Below are 14,648 nucleotides of genomic sequence, written 5' to 3' on the forward strand. Positions count from 1 at the left end.
TTTTAATTTTAACATGAAAATTACTTTTCACACGGACTATTCAAAGCAAATACTCAATATATTCATGGAGAAATCTTTGTTATTAAAAATACTTCACTAAGAAATATGAGTTTTTTTATGTGAAAAACTTGTAATATTAACTGAAATACTGTCAAATTTTGTGAAGATACACCCAATATATTGAGAGTTATAAGTATTAAATTTATAAAGACTTTAAATGAGTACAAAAGGTCATGTGACTCGGTCAAATTGACGAACTCCATATTGAGAGGGATAATCAGTTAGTACATGTAAAAAACAAAAGAAACAAAAACAAATCAAGTATGTATTTATCAGCACAACCACTGCATTGTACTAATGTGGTATCAGTCTTCTTATTTTCTTGTACTTTTAAAAAAAAAATCATTTTTGTATTACCTTTGTTTTCATATGACAGACATCTTAAGATCACTATTTGCAAAGAACATATTTTTGTCAAAAAAAAGTCTATAAATAGTTGTATGGACATTTTCTACCCATTGGTTAAATCACTAATGTCAACTAAATACCACCACACAGTTGCTGTTATTTGTTTTCAAATATTCAGTAATCTCACATTGATCTTCTGTATATCAAATAAATTGATAATTGAAGCATGTTTTACTCTCATGGTAAGGGTAATGTTTTTATTTAATCCTTTTGAGCCGGGTCACAGGTGAAAGGCCATGCCATCTCGTTTGTTGATCCCCTTGGACACTTCCCCTAAATCTGTGCCTGTTTATACAACATTGACTAATATAGTTAATAATTTGTGAAAAAATTAATGGGGATTCACCCCTTAGACCCTTTCACTAAATCCTCATCTGCTTATATAACTAAAGAAAGCTATTAAAGTCTGGAACTAAAATGAATGGAGGTGTTGTCCTCTCCCCCAGATTTGCACCTGTTTATGTAGCATTAAAGAATACAGTTATAAGTTAGAAACATAATGCAGTATAAAAATGACAGTACATTTACACTTTTTTTTTAATATTTAGATAGCCAGGGAGAGTTGACAGTGGCAATACCAGTCAGTTGTTTTCCCTCTAGTTCATAATTAGTGACTGCTAAATAGCTTCAGTAGCTTTGCAATAATAAAGACAGGATGAGTAAATTTAGTGGCAAAGGGAATCAAACCTGAGACTCAAGTCACAAAGCATCACTCACCTCTCCATTACGTAGCTTTCGGCATGGGCTCGGTCAGGGACTGACCTTGTAACCATTTTGTGCTTGTTATAGTTTTCATGCTACAACTTTTAAGTTAGTAAGCCTATCTTCACGAAATTTTGCATATTATCAGTAAACACTTCAAGGCTTTTATATGGAAAATATGTTTTTTCATTAAGTTTTAAGATTTCTTAAGTAATGTTTTTCTCGTGCCTTTTCACTTCTTGAATATTGACTATCAAACATGCAAAGTAATTTTGATTTTAAGATAAAAAATACTTTTATGCATCAGAAAATGTTTAACTTCACATGCAAAATTTTTATAATTTCCAGATAATTATCAAACGTTTTTTTAGAAAAAAAATATTTTATATGTTATTTTCACTACTGTATCTCTGTACTGGTTGGATAGATTTGACTGACCTTATAACCACCATAACAAATTAGGAAATAAATATAAGTTATGGCTTTTTTGTTCTAGAATGACTACAAATTATAACATGAAAGCACAAATGTTTAGTCTAAATAGCTTAAATTTCATAACATTATGCATCTATATATATTTATTTTTATTATTTTGACCTTTCAGCTGTGCCTGACTAACATATACAGAAGTTGCAATGATGTGTCGCACGTGCATTACTGTATCCAAGAATATAGAACTGGCCTTTACAAAGTGACCTGTCTTGGCTATGTTTTAGTGGACTAGTATTTTGTGAAATACAATTCCATTTCAGTTATAATACATTATATAGGTATATAGACTATTACTATTCACAAATAAGTCCTTAAACTTATTTTTCTTAAACATAGAACAGTAAATAAAGAAGTATAGCTAACATTTATCTCTTCTAGTTATGAACTTTGTGCTCGCTCGTTTGCTGCTTGCCATAGGTTGCTAAGCCTTATCAAATTTCATACATGGAGGATGTGAAATGAAATAATTTTTTTAGGATTTATACATATACATTTTGAAATAACCAAAAATCATAAATTACTCCATCAATACCACAGAATTCCACTATAATTTATCTAGCTTAGTGTCTAAGCTGTATTTGGGTCTAAAAAAATGGAATTTCAAACTCACTAATATCTTAACTTACTGCTTGGAATCTAGCATGAAAAAAAAGTTTGCCAGACATATTTTGCAGAGGCTGAGAAAACCACTAGGGGACATTTTAAGCTTTTGATTGGTTATACACACGTTATTGGGTGAAGTAGGTGTATGTAAGCAGTATTTTCAAAAATTGAAGAGGTGGGCAGAGCCACCTTGGTTGATTCAATAAATATATTAGTATCTCAGAAAATAGAAAAGATAGGAGGTTCTCATTTTATATTCTATCTTGTCAATATCAGTAATTTGAGTTTCTAATTCGTAAGAAACTATAGATTTTGTATTTGGATATCACAAACATCTAATTCGAACCAATATTGCATTCAACTTTCAACATTACACACTAAAATCTATTTAGGATTTTTTTTTTATATTTACTTTTAAGTTGTGAAAATAACTAATGGATAATACTAAGATTTTAAAATTTGTATCATAATCTACGATTTGATACCAAACTTGTTGAAATAGAATAGTAGTACAATAAAATTTTGAATGCAAGTCAACAAACGTGATGACATGGCCTTTGACCTGTGTCTATAGGGTTAATACCAAACAAATATAATGACAATATTTTGATTACTTGGATATTCAGAATAATCAAAAACAGTAAATAGCCAACAACACAAATTTCAGTTAGTTTATTATTTTCATGACAGTCAATAAAATTGTAATTTTGATTAATCAGTTTTGGAATAGTTAAACAATAATATTTATTTATTTCTATTAGTTGATTATTTTGGTGACATTAATCATCTAATTGTGGTTTTGATTAATCAATTAGTTTGTGGAATATTAATCATTGTCATTGCTGCTTATAAATAATCAATTATATCAAATTGCCCAGCTCTAGTTATAGTCAGTGAAATACTTATTATTAATACTTGATAATGTATTTTCATTGCTATATAGGATTTTTTACATTAAGGTAATATAAATGTGTGTGTGTGTGTGTGTACTTGTATACATAGATGTTATTTTCATTAGTACTCAGAAGTGAAGGACAAACTGTATGTAAATATGGGAACTGCTTGTCCTGTGAGATTTCATACTACCCACCCTACACAACGTGGCACTATTCTTAGATGTATGGCTGTATTCACCAAACCAGAGTATGTTACTGAAGTAGTTAAACGCTGCTTGAACCATTCAAGTCCAGGAGACATGACCAATGAAAGTAAGAATAATTTTGTCATTAATAAAAAATGTGAATTAGTGCAGTATTTCTATAAAACATTGTTTATTACATCTAAAATTCTACTGCAATCAATAGGAATTTTTTGTATTAAAAAAGGCATTATTATGCATTTAGTATTTTTTTCTCATTAAACAATTTTTGTTGTCTTCTCAATCTAATTCCTAAATTGATAAAGATAAAAGTTTTTGTTTTTGACTGAAACATCATGTTATCACTGTAAAACATAAGATTGTGTTTGTAATGAACTGTTGTTGTTGCTATAAGATCACATAAGAAAACTGTACAGTTTATAAGACAGTTCATTATACAAAGTACATTATATACAGTTGGAATATGTTAACAAGTAGTGATTAGACAATTAGAAGTGTTATTTACAATATGTTTATTGTAGGTATCAAAATTAAATGAGCACAAAAGGTAGATAGTCTTTAAACTAAAAACAGCTTGGTTGTAGAAAAAAATAAGCATTTCCAAGAAAGTTATTTCTTGTACAAATAGCAACTAAAGGAATTTATATTAGAATGCAGTCAAGGCAACCAATATTATTGGATACATAGTTTTAAAATTCTTGCTAATAAAAAGTAAACTATAATTGGCTTAAAATTATTGAGTTACTTGTCATTTGACTACTTTTTTTGTATGATTATGTGTATGTTAGTGTTGACAAAAATGTGGCCAAATGAGAGAGGAGTAACTCATATTTGTGCTATTGTTAATGACACTGACAAACATGACAACAAAATTTTACACCAGTTATAGTTTTTTTAGCAAGCAACTTTAAACTAGGTAACCAATAATGTTGGTTGCCTCGGCTGCATTATGATAGAAATTCTTTTAGTTACTAATTGTATAAGAAATAACTTTTTTCTTGGCCATGCCTTTTTTTTTACAGCCAAGCTGTTGTTGGTTTATATGTTATACCTAATTATGAAAAACTACAACTTATCTCTTACTGTACATCAAATAGAATTCACCATTAACCATCTGCCTAGACATTTTTTAAATAATGACATTAAACAGCCAACTAGCATAAAATAACTTTCAACGCCTGCTAATTGATAAATTACAAACAAAATGGCACTTGCATTGTAGTGCAACCCAAGAAACAATGCAAACAATTAGAAAATTAGAAATTATGAAAACAAGTTAATTTTTCTCCTGTAAAATTAGTTCATCACAAACGTACAAAATAATATTGCAAAAAATAATATCAGGATGATGAAAGACGATGCAAATGATTGCAGTGCATGCATAGTACACTATAGTTTCATCGTGCATATACTCTGGTAACCACACCAAAGAAGACACCTGTGTAATATATGTACATCGACTTGCAGTGTACATTTTCTAGTATAGTTCTATTCAAGTAATACAAAGTTCATAACTAAAATCCTTCAAAGGAATTGTTTCAGTGAAATGATCAGAGTTGATCAGCCTCAAAACAACAATACTCAGCTGGTAATGATCCAGTTTTTGAAATCGGGTGTGGGCTAATGCATTTAATTCTAGTATTCATAAGCACAGTATGAGGGCTGGATCTAGCTGGACTGCCCTAATCTCTTCTTTGGAAAGGCATAAAGTTTAGCGTATGGTAAGACATTTTTTGCTTGGCTTGGTTTATGAAACTAATGTCTTTAATTGCTCAGACAGTCTTTTTAACTGCTTAAACAAGTTATTTATTGCATTAGAGTTGAGTCCATATGTATACCTTTGATATACAAGTATTTAACAACAAAACATCCTTGCTAATGTTAGCACTAGTCACACACAACAAGTTAATACCACATTTTAGTAGTGAGTAACAGGCAAAACTTGGGCAATTCTGGCCAAAACCTGCCAGTCAGCCAAAACCATTTACAAAGCTTATATGTTAGTAGGTACATGTGAATAAACAAACTGTGGAAAGTAGACACACACACTCCCCACATAATAAATAATATTGGAATACAAGCAAGTCCTATGGTTATATAGCTAGCACAAGCTACAGTGTGCTTGAGTATATAGGCTTATATGTATGGAAAATAAACTTGTTAATTAAACTTCCAAACAAATCATTAGCTTCAACAAAAAATAATGGCTGCCAACAAACAATTAAAACTCATGAGTCTCACATGTTTACACAGGAAGCCAGTCTAAATTCCACCCATTGGCACTGGCAATTTAAAATTTTACAAGCACTTTACAAGAAAACTACTTGCCAGAATTCCACAACATTTTACACAAAAACAAAAGTGATGGTATTGTTTATCACTGTAAAGTTTAAAGAAATTTAAAATCTAGATCTTGTTTTAAATAAAACCAGCCACAAATTAGGCCACAAAACTTACTGTTTCAAACCATAAACACTATTGCTAGTAGAGTGAACATAAGGAAGTAATGATATTAATTTCAAAGCAATTGGACGAAGATTGAGATGATGGTTGAGGTTTGAAAATTAAACACGCGCGCCATAACAACAAATTGGGTGTGTGCATAAACAAACAATATGGTCAGATTTGGCTAGGCTATATCTCGGCAATTGTTCCAAGGATTCGTTTCATTTTTTAAGTGTTAACTAATAATGTCTTGATGGTTTGCAGTCTTGAATATCTAAAGTGTAGCTGTTACAACGGGTGAGTGTCAGAGGGGCTGATTTTGTACACTTGGTAGTGGCTGCATGTTTTGGGGCACACATGCTTATTTTTTCCTTGGCTCCATGACTTACCATGAGTGTGAAAGTTAAAACCACTATTTTATCATGCTAAAAAAAATAACCTAGTTATACTGTTTGTGTTGTTTGACATAATTAGCATGTTGAATCCTGTCATAATTCATTATTTACTACTGGAATTCTTCTTTTGCTACTCTAGATCATCCTGCTCCTGAACATCTGATTCGTTGTGATAGTCCACAGTCCCACTACTTGATTGACTTTAACACTGGAAGGCATTCAGTCACAGTACCTTTTGAAAACCCACAAGGTATGTTGAAACTAAAATTTAAGGTAAATTAGTAGAATTTGGAAGTGGTGGAGACTGAATATGAGAAAATTACCTTTCTTATAAATGCAAACCTGGAACTACTAAAAACCATTGGTAGCCTGCTATTTGAGAAGCTCTTAACAAAGTGTTAAGATGACCGATCTCTAAAAAACAGACATTGGTAAATGAAATGGCTTGCAGTTGTATTTTTACTTAGTCATCACATTGAAGTTGTTATTCAAATAAATTTTATTGCAAATGTTTGTTTTTTAAAATTGCTGTTTTGGAATGTTTTATGGTACATGGCAGCTCAGTTGTATTGCAAGTGTTCTGTGGTGTACAGCCTTTGAGAAATACTGGTCCACTTAAATAAATGTTGCAGTACACTAATGTTCTGTAGTGTACACCTGTTGGGAAATACTGGTCCACCTAAAGAAATAGTGCATCACATTAGTATTCTGTGGTGTGTATACAAACAAATATTGCAGGATTTTTAAAAGCAGAAAATAATTATGGAGAGTGTTAAGCGAGTTTAATATGTGGTATGTTTTTGTTTCATTTGGTTGCCATGCACAGCATACCCTGGAGTATTTTATTTACATGTTCTTGTTTTGAATATAGTTTCAGTTAGATTGTCTTGAATATTCTACCTTAGTTCATTGTATTTCATAATTTGTTCTGATTTGATTTAAATGAGGGACTAACAGGAACATGCTGAGACTGAAAATTCAAGGATTCATCATTTCTGACTTGTTACTACAAAAATGCACTCCTCACTTTGGGGTTGTGAATGCAATATAAGGGTGATTGTCAAATCTCATTATATGATAACACAAGAGTTAATGGGAGGTGCTTTTGATTAGCTGTCTTTCCTAAAAAATATATCAAAATTAGAAATAGCTATGTGAAGATAGCTCTTTATGTAACTTTGCACAAAAAGTTGCAAAATAAGTCGAATTTCAATGTCTTATTTTACTTAATTCAATATATCATGTTTTATGTTCTTATTTTCATTCTGGTTTTAGCTGGAATGTTTTACACAACTTACCTTTACAAGTTCATGTGCCTTGGAAGCTGTGTGGGAGGACTAAATCGACGACCAATAAAAATCATCTTTACTCTTGAGAATGAACAGTGAGTATAAATTTACTAATTTTTTTTATCAAAAGTTTTTTGTATGTTTATTTACTTTCGTTGATGTCTACCAACCATAATTTGTTCCACTCTGCACCTGTACTAATAATTATTCTTTTTTCCAAAACACTCGTTCCACTCTGTGCGTATACAAATAATTATGAATTTTGTGATGCTAAACAAATGTATACGGCATTACTTTTGAAAATGTTAACTTTTTTGTCAAAAATTCAGTAATGGTAAAACTTGGTGACTTTTTTTTCTTTGATCAAGTTCATCAAGTACAAACTGCTCAAACAATTTTGAAGAAAACCCTGGAGGAAAAAAGTAAACTTGTTGTTGGGTTGTAATACACCAGATAGTTTTGAAGGAAACACTAAAGCAAAAGTAAACTGATTGTTCGACTATGGTTTATGTTTTACTATATTATAATTGTTCTTGTAAATAATCTACATGTTACGTGATTTTGCTTTTCCAAAACCTTTTCTGTAATTTTTATTCTATTTCCTCTTCAACTAGTATAACCTATTTGATCTCATTTGTGTTTTCTTCCTTCCACATTATAAATGCTGAAATCTTTAATTTTGCAGATCCTTTTGAAAAATCAGTTTTTAATAGGAATTTTATCCAAAGTTTTGTCAGAACTGATTACTTCTAAACATTCTGATTTTTTGGGATTATATATTCTATTACAGAATATGAGGTTAATGAAGAAATTATTTGCATGCACTATCAATACTATATTTTATATTTTTAATATTTTCATTACACAGTGGCTTATGTGTGGGTCGTCGATCATTGGAAGTGAGGATTTGTGCTTGTCCTGGAAGAGATCGCAGAATTGAAGAAAAGCACTTTGAACAGCAACGGGATCACAGTCACAAGGTGTTGGGGAAGCTGTTAAACGTCAGTTTTAATTATTAATTTTGATATATCTGAAAAAAACTTGTAGAGATTGTATTAAAAAGAAGTTAACACCGGTGTTCCAAATTACTTTTTTGCATATGGCAGTACACTGTCGCCCCCCCCCCCCCCAATGGCTAATTTTTGGGTGTGCAAACATAAAGTTGGGGGTACAATAGATACAGCAAAATTAGTTTTAATCAATTAATCATGTAGTGTTACATTAGTAGATAAAACTAACTAATTAATTGTTGTGATGAACTATAATGTTGTACAATATACGACACTAAACAATTTGTTTTACAGTTTATAATTAGAATGTTGTAATACTAATTAACTTGGTTTCCTTTTTTTAACCTATACTCCATTGTATTAGTCTACTGTGATGCGCAGCCATTTTAATTTGCTACTCTATTTAGCCTGGAACATTTTTGGCCTATTTTTGCTTATTGGATGTTGTTGTCACATTTAAAAGCTGACCCAAACTCTGTAGTTGTGCATTTTTTCAGAGGTTTTATGGGTTGAGAAATAGGCTGAATTATTAGTGTTTCTATTAATACATTTTGGAATATGCGAGCATCAATTTTTGAAGAACTGCAGAATATACTGAAATCTGCAGAAAATGTAAATAATTAATCTCTCAAATTCAGTGGATTCGAATGATGTGTGAAATAAGTCTTGCCTACTATTACACTGCAAGAACTATAAAAGCTCTAATATAACCATGCACTATGTAGATCTTAAAACCATTAAATGCACTACATTTTAGTCCATGTTTGTGTTTTTTGCAGGGGTTATTGCCATGGCAGTTGTGTATCTGATTACATTCACACCATTATATTGCTATTTAAGAAAAATAATGAATCGTAATGAAAGTGGTTTTATTTGAAACAATTTATTTTGTCATACCATAAGTAAAAGCTATTTTTAGTGTGTCGACAGGTGAATATGTTTCCTGTTTGAATGTTAAAAATGAAGTCTAAAGCTCTGCTCTATTAAAATTTCTTCTTTATTTCTTGAGTGAAATTTAATACTTTTTTGAGAGAATGTATTTTGAAATAATATAGCAAATATGGCAGTCTTTCAGTAAACATTACTAGTCTTTTACATAACAAAAAATCTGATATTTTAGTGAATAAACTAAAAAAAGATTGGTCTGTGAATATATCTAGTCTTTTTTTTTACTAGTATGAATGCAAAGTGATTTTCATGTTAATATTAAAAATACTTCATCTCAAAAATGTCAAATTTCATTTGCATAATCTCCAAACCTCTTAAATACAACTTATGTATTTTTTCGTGAAATTTTATGTTTTATGTTATTTTCTCTACCCTAACTGTGCAAGGTTGGTCAAAATAAAAATTGAAATAAATGTAAATTAACCTTGTTTTTCTTTCTAGAATGACTTCAAATTGTAACATGAAACTAGATTTGTTTATTCTAAGTAGCTTTAAATAACAGTATCCATCTGTTTATACTTACATTTATTGTTTTATTGCCCTTTGAACCATGTCTAACTAATATTCATGCCATTATAATTTGTAAATCACTCAGGGAATGTGCAGATCATGTTATGCTATTGAATTACATTACTCACCAACTGCTCTTATTCATGCCTCATGAAAATTTTTTATTATATTATTATTATTTATTTTCTGTAATCTAACCTAAAAGAGAAATTAACAATTTTCCATTTTCTGTACAGAGAATTGTAAATAATACATCATTTGATAGATGAAAACCTTGGCTTTCTATTGATTATAAGTGATATAGTATTAAACGTAAGAGAGAACTATTAACAAATCCTGAGAGAGGTGACAGGTGGATGTGGCAGGAGGGGTCTAATTGTATATTTCATGGCTTTGTAACCAAATGATATTGAAGGCTTTAAAAATTGTTTTGTCTGAGTGATGACAATAATATAGTGAGTAATTTATGTTAAAGTTGGTACTTATTGGAGGGGTGAATAAATTAGAGAGGAAGGGATGCCTAGAGAAAAAATATCAATTCAGGATTTTTTAAATATTGCCTTATAAAGTTAAGAATTTAACTTGTATAATGTTAAAATATGAATTATTAGTTACGATTTTATGCTGTACTAATTGATATAACATAAAGTAATTTAATGAAATTTTTAATGTAAGTCACTAAAAACCTAGTAAAGAATGCCTGTGCAGAGGGTCAAAGTGTGACATGCTGGTTATTACAAAATGCATTATCTCATTAGATCTTCTTAAGTACCTTACAATTTAAGACTTAAACCTTATAGATAAATTTTTGTTTTTGATGCAGAGGTTAATAAACACCAAATATGTTTTATTTTGCTTTTATTTTTTAAGCAACATAACCTTTCACATAAAACGTATTCATTTCTGTTGAATTTAGGTAAAATGTTTTATAGAACTTGGAAAAATTCCCCAAAAATACTATGTGGGTTAGACGTGACTTACGAAATGATCTTATGTTGACAAACAAGTATTGCATAATCACCTAGATACCTGTTGATCATAAATAGAAAAGATTATCTAAAATTAGAACACAATGCAAATGCAATTTTACAAGCATCTTTAGCTACTAATATATCTAGATGCTTTAGCATGTGTAAATAATATTTGTTTTATGTATTGGCTGTGTTTTTTGAACATGCAGTATATGTACAGGTACAGTTTTTTTCATGTGAATTATTTTTGTTTGATTCGCATACATATATGGGTAATGGGGAACACTGACATTTTGAAAAAGTGTATGTATAAAATCTATTTATCATTGTTTTAGTTTAAAAATTGTTAAAAAAAAGTCTCTTCCCAAATCTAGTGAATGAAAGATGTAAAACTGTTTACATATTTCATTCATTAGTTTTGGGAAATGACTTTCCTTTTCTGATATATTATTATAATTTGGTTAATTTTCAATTTAGATTTATATTCTTTACTAATGTTTATAATTAGTTTCTGAAAACTTGTCTAGAAATATTTATGAAGTGTATTCGAGATTATATTTGGCCCTTCCCAAGTAAAATTATCCAAAGAAACAAATGTTTAAATCTTTAAATTATAATGCTTGATTTTAAGGAATAAAAATAGCTAACTAGATCTTTTTTTTACACAATATAGGATTAAAGTAAAAAAGTAATGATAATAAAATTGTAATATTTCAGGTACAGCTGCAAAGATACGTCATGAATTAATGACTGTAGCTCCAGCTCCAAAGAAACTCAAGACAAACAGTGAAGATGATGAAATCTTTAATATTAAGGTAATTTGTAGAAGTGTGTAACCCTCTCACTATACATAGGCCAAAGCACACGTCAAGACATTTTCAAAAGCTATATTCAAAATTTAATTAAACTGCTTTGTTATCAATGTATATGAATACTTGGCATCAAGACATAGTTAATAAATCAAATTTTAAAAGGAAATACTCTATCTCCTTTGTGTATTGTGGCATTTGTTCACTTCGACTTGCCCATCCTCTATTTTTTCACATTCCTTTCTCACTTCCTGAATTTAATATAAGTTATTCATTATAGTATAGATATTATTAATGATTAGTTTACTTTTTATAGCCTTCAGTCTTCTTTGTTTAGCTCACCAGTGACTCAGTGGTAACTCTGAGGGCTCGCATGGCTAAATACTGAGTTTTTATACTTGTAGTGGGCACAGCACAGATAGGCTGTTGTACAGCTTTATGCTTAACATCAAACAAATCGACTTTTTTGTTCACAGAGATATAAACTAAAAGGTCAGAACCACTTGTCAGTAGAAAGATAAAGTGTTAATTTACCAAATGTATAATGCTACTTTGTTCCCAGTAAGAGACTTTGTCATTTTGCCTACAAATTGAAAGTTGATATCACAGAATTCAGATTGAGTAGGTAAGGGAATTATTTTGAGGCACTTATACCTTAGTTAGAAAGCCAGTTAACCCTTTTGCAGCAGCATTGTGTAAAATACACAATCTCATCTGGAAACAATACAAATGAATTCTGAGCTTTCTTAATGTATCTTCACAAAGAATGACATTATTTTAATTAAGTCTTTCTACTAAAAATATGTTATCTATTGTAGTTATTTGCACTCAAACTTTTCTTCATCTTATAGTTTTGGAGAACCTCTTAAATGAGTATCAATAATTTTTTGTTTTTTTAAGGTAAATGTTTATATTTTATTTTTCATTTTCTCTACCATATCACTAACTGTAGGTATTATTATCAACATATGGTGCAATGAAATGTTTAAAATTAAAATGTAAAAAAATGTACCTTTTAGTTTTTCATAGAATATCTTAAAAGATCTTTTGGTTATACTTGTAATTTCAGATCTTTTCATTTTCACATATAGTTAATTTCTAACGTTTTATTTTCCTTTACCATTTATTATTCATCTTTACACAAGTCAGTGATGCTCATAGAGCATATTACAGTATCTTTGGCAGAGATGTGCAAGTCTTCAACTAAATTATCTTGCACTTGCACAAGATCATAAAGGTTGAGAACTGAGGCAGATTTTGAGAAAGATTCAAAAAAATGTTTAAACCTTTCAATTATGCATTTTACAACAAAACTTTTACTTTTATATAAGACTGAAATACAAGTTAAATCTCTCTCTAACTATAACATATTTAGATAAGAAATAATAGTAAGTGCTATCATGGAAAAAGCAGCCAACGATACTACCAGGAGTTACATCTACCCCTGTATGCCAATTTCAAATTATTGTTAGATTATAGCGTGAAATGAGCTCTTTCTAATGGTTATAAACACATGCATCAAATAAATACATGTGGCTTGTAAGTTTCAAGGCTAAGTATAGAAGATGGGTATGGCATCTGTCGGGAGCTGGCAAAATTCATATTTTATTTCAACTAAACTCATCCAGGGAACTTTGGAACATGTAAATAGTGCATTAAATGAGGTTTTTGTCTAGACATACATGTACTGTAGTTGCTAGTTCAAGTTATAGATTGTGAAATTTCAGAACATGTTGAGAACAAAACTGAAGTTTTAAGTTTTTTTAAGGCTTATTTTGAAATAAAGGAATTAAGACTTAGATAACATAACTTTGAATTATACATTATAATGATAATTTCATTGACATACATTGATAGTAAAGTTGTCTAATTAAAGTTTGAATTTAACTCAGTGAGTTGTGCAGAAATGTGTTTAAAGGGGTACTCATGGTGGAAGGGTTAACCATTGCTATGGGCATCCTTTTGTGTGCTTGTCATGAGGTTTTACTGAGTTAATTTAAAATTTAATTAAAGTACTTTAGTCTCATTGCATATGAATAAACTTGGCATCATAACACAGCTAATAATATATATTTTAATATTATACAAGTTTTAAGTTCTTAATTTTATAAGGCATTATTTTAAAAAGATCCTCAATTTCTCCTAGTATGATAATTGTGATATTTTCTTTTTAGGTATCCCCTCTTCTCTAGTGTATCTACCACCCCTCTGAGAAGTAGGAAATTTAATATAAATTACTCATTATAATGTCATGGCTCGTAGCTTAGCTGAATTTTTAACATTAACTAACACAAGGTAATTTCAAACATGATTTTTTTTCCTCTTACCACACTTTTAACATCAGCTCACCGGTGCTGGATTTCTTGTTTAGTTCAGGTGCTAAGTTCTTTATGTCTAATGTTTGTTTTAATCTTAGCCACTGCTCATTTTCAGCCATTCCGATAATTTGGAACTGTTCAATATCTACATTTATATTCACACATTTTTCTTTGTCGGAAAATGTTTGAGAATTCTGCATACCTTGACACACTATGTTCTTTAACTTGATCACTAAACGAAAACATCATAACAGAAGATAATTATCAAGAAATAAGATCTAGTGGCTCTCATGCAGGTATATTGTATGGATTGCTAAAAATTTATAAAGACAATTGTCCAATGAGACCTATTGTGTCTAACATTGGTTACTATAATCACATATTAGCAAAATTTTTAAGTAAAGGTTTGAAATAATTTATTAATAATGAATATACTCTGCAAGATAGCTTTAAATTTATATAGAATATTAAGGACTTGAAATTCGATAAGGATGTAGTAATTGCAAGTTTTGATGTAGAATCATTATTTACTAACATACCATTAGATGAAACCAAATATTATATATGTATATAGATTGTTGCTATTTAG

The 14,648-nt window shown here is 29.9% G+C and overlaps 2 protein-coding genes across 5 annotated transcripts in view; both read left to right on the plus strand.

Annotated features, from left to right (window-relative positions):
- LOC106467519 (cellular tumor antigen p53-like) overlaps positions 1 to 14,648 on the plus strand; it is a 77,295-nt gene that overhangs the window by 47,282 nt on the left and 15,365 nt on the right. For all 4 annotated transcript variants that reach the window (XM_022395720.1, XM_013927882.2, XM_013927881.2 and 1 more), the window contains 5 exons: positions 3,284 to 3,473; positions 6,344 to 6,454; positions 7,480 to 7,588; positions 8,362 to 8,494; positions 11,650 to 11,747. In XM_022395720.1, coding sequence (XP_022251428.1) covers positions 3,284 to 3,473; positions 6,344 to 6,454; positions 7,480 to 7,588; positions 8,362 to 8,494; positions 11,650 to 11,679 — 573 coding nt within the window. In that variant the 3' untranslated portion in view covers positions 11,680 to 11,747. The remainder of the gene's footprint in view (positions 1 to 3,283; positions 3,474 to 6,343; positions 6,455 to 7,479; positions 7,589 to 8,361; positions 8,495 to 11,649; positions 11,748 to 14,648) is intronic.
- Positions 11,679 to 14,648, plus strand: part of LOC106467521 — a 28,797-nt gene continuing 25,827 nt past the window's right edge. Inside the window, exon 1 of the mRNA XM_013927884.1 lies at positions 11,679 to 11,747. Within this exon, the coding sequence (XP_013783338.1) occupies positions 11,679 to 11,747 (69 nt within the window). The remainder of the gene's footprint in view (positions 11,748 to 14,648) is intronic.

Source organism: Limulus polyphemus, unplaced genomic scaffold (genome assembly GCF_000517525.1).
Source record: "Limulus polyphemus unplaced genomic scaffold, Limulus_polyphemus-2.1.2 Scaffold2643, whole genome shotgun sequence".
Lineage (NCBI taxonomy): Eukaryota > Metazoa > Arthropoda > Merostomata > Xiphosura > Limulidae > Limulus > Limulus polyphemus.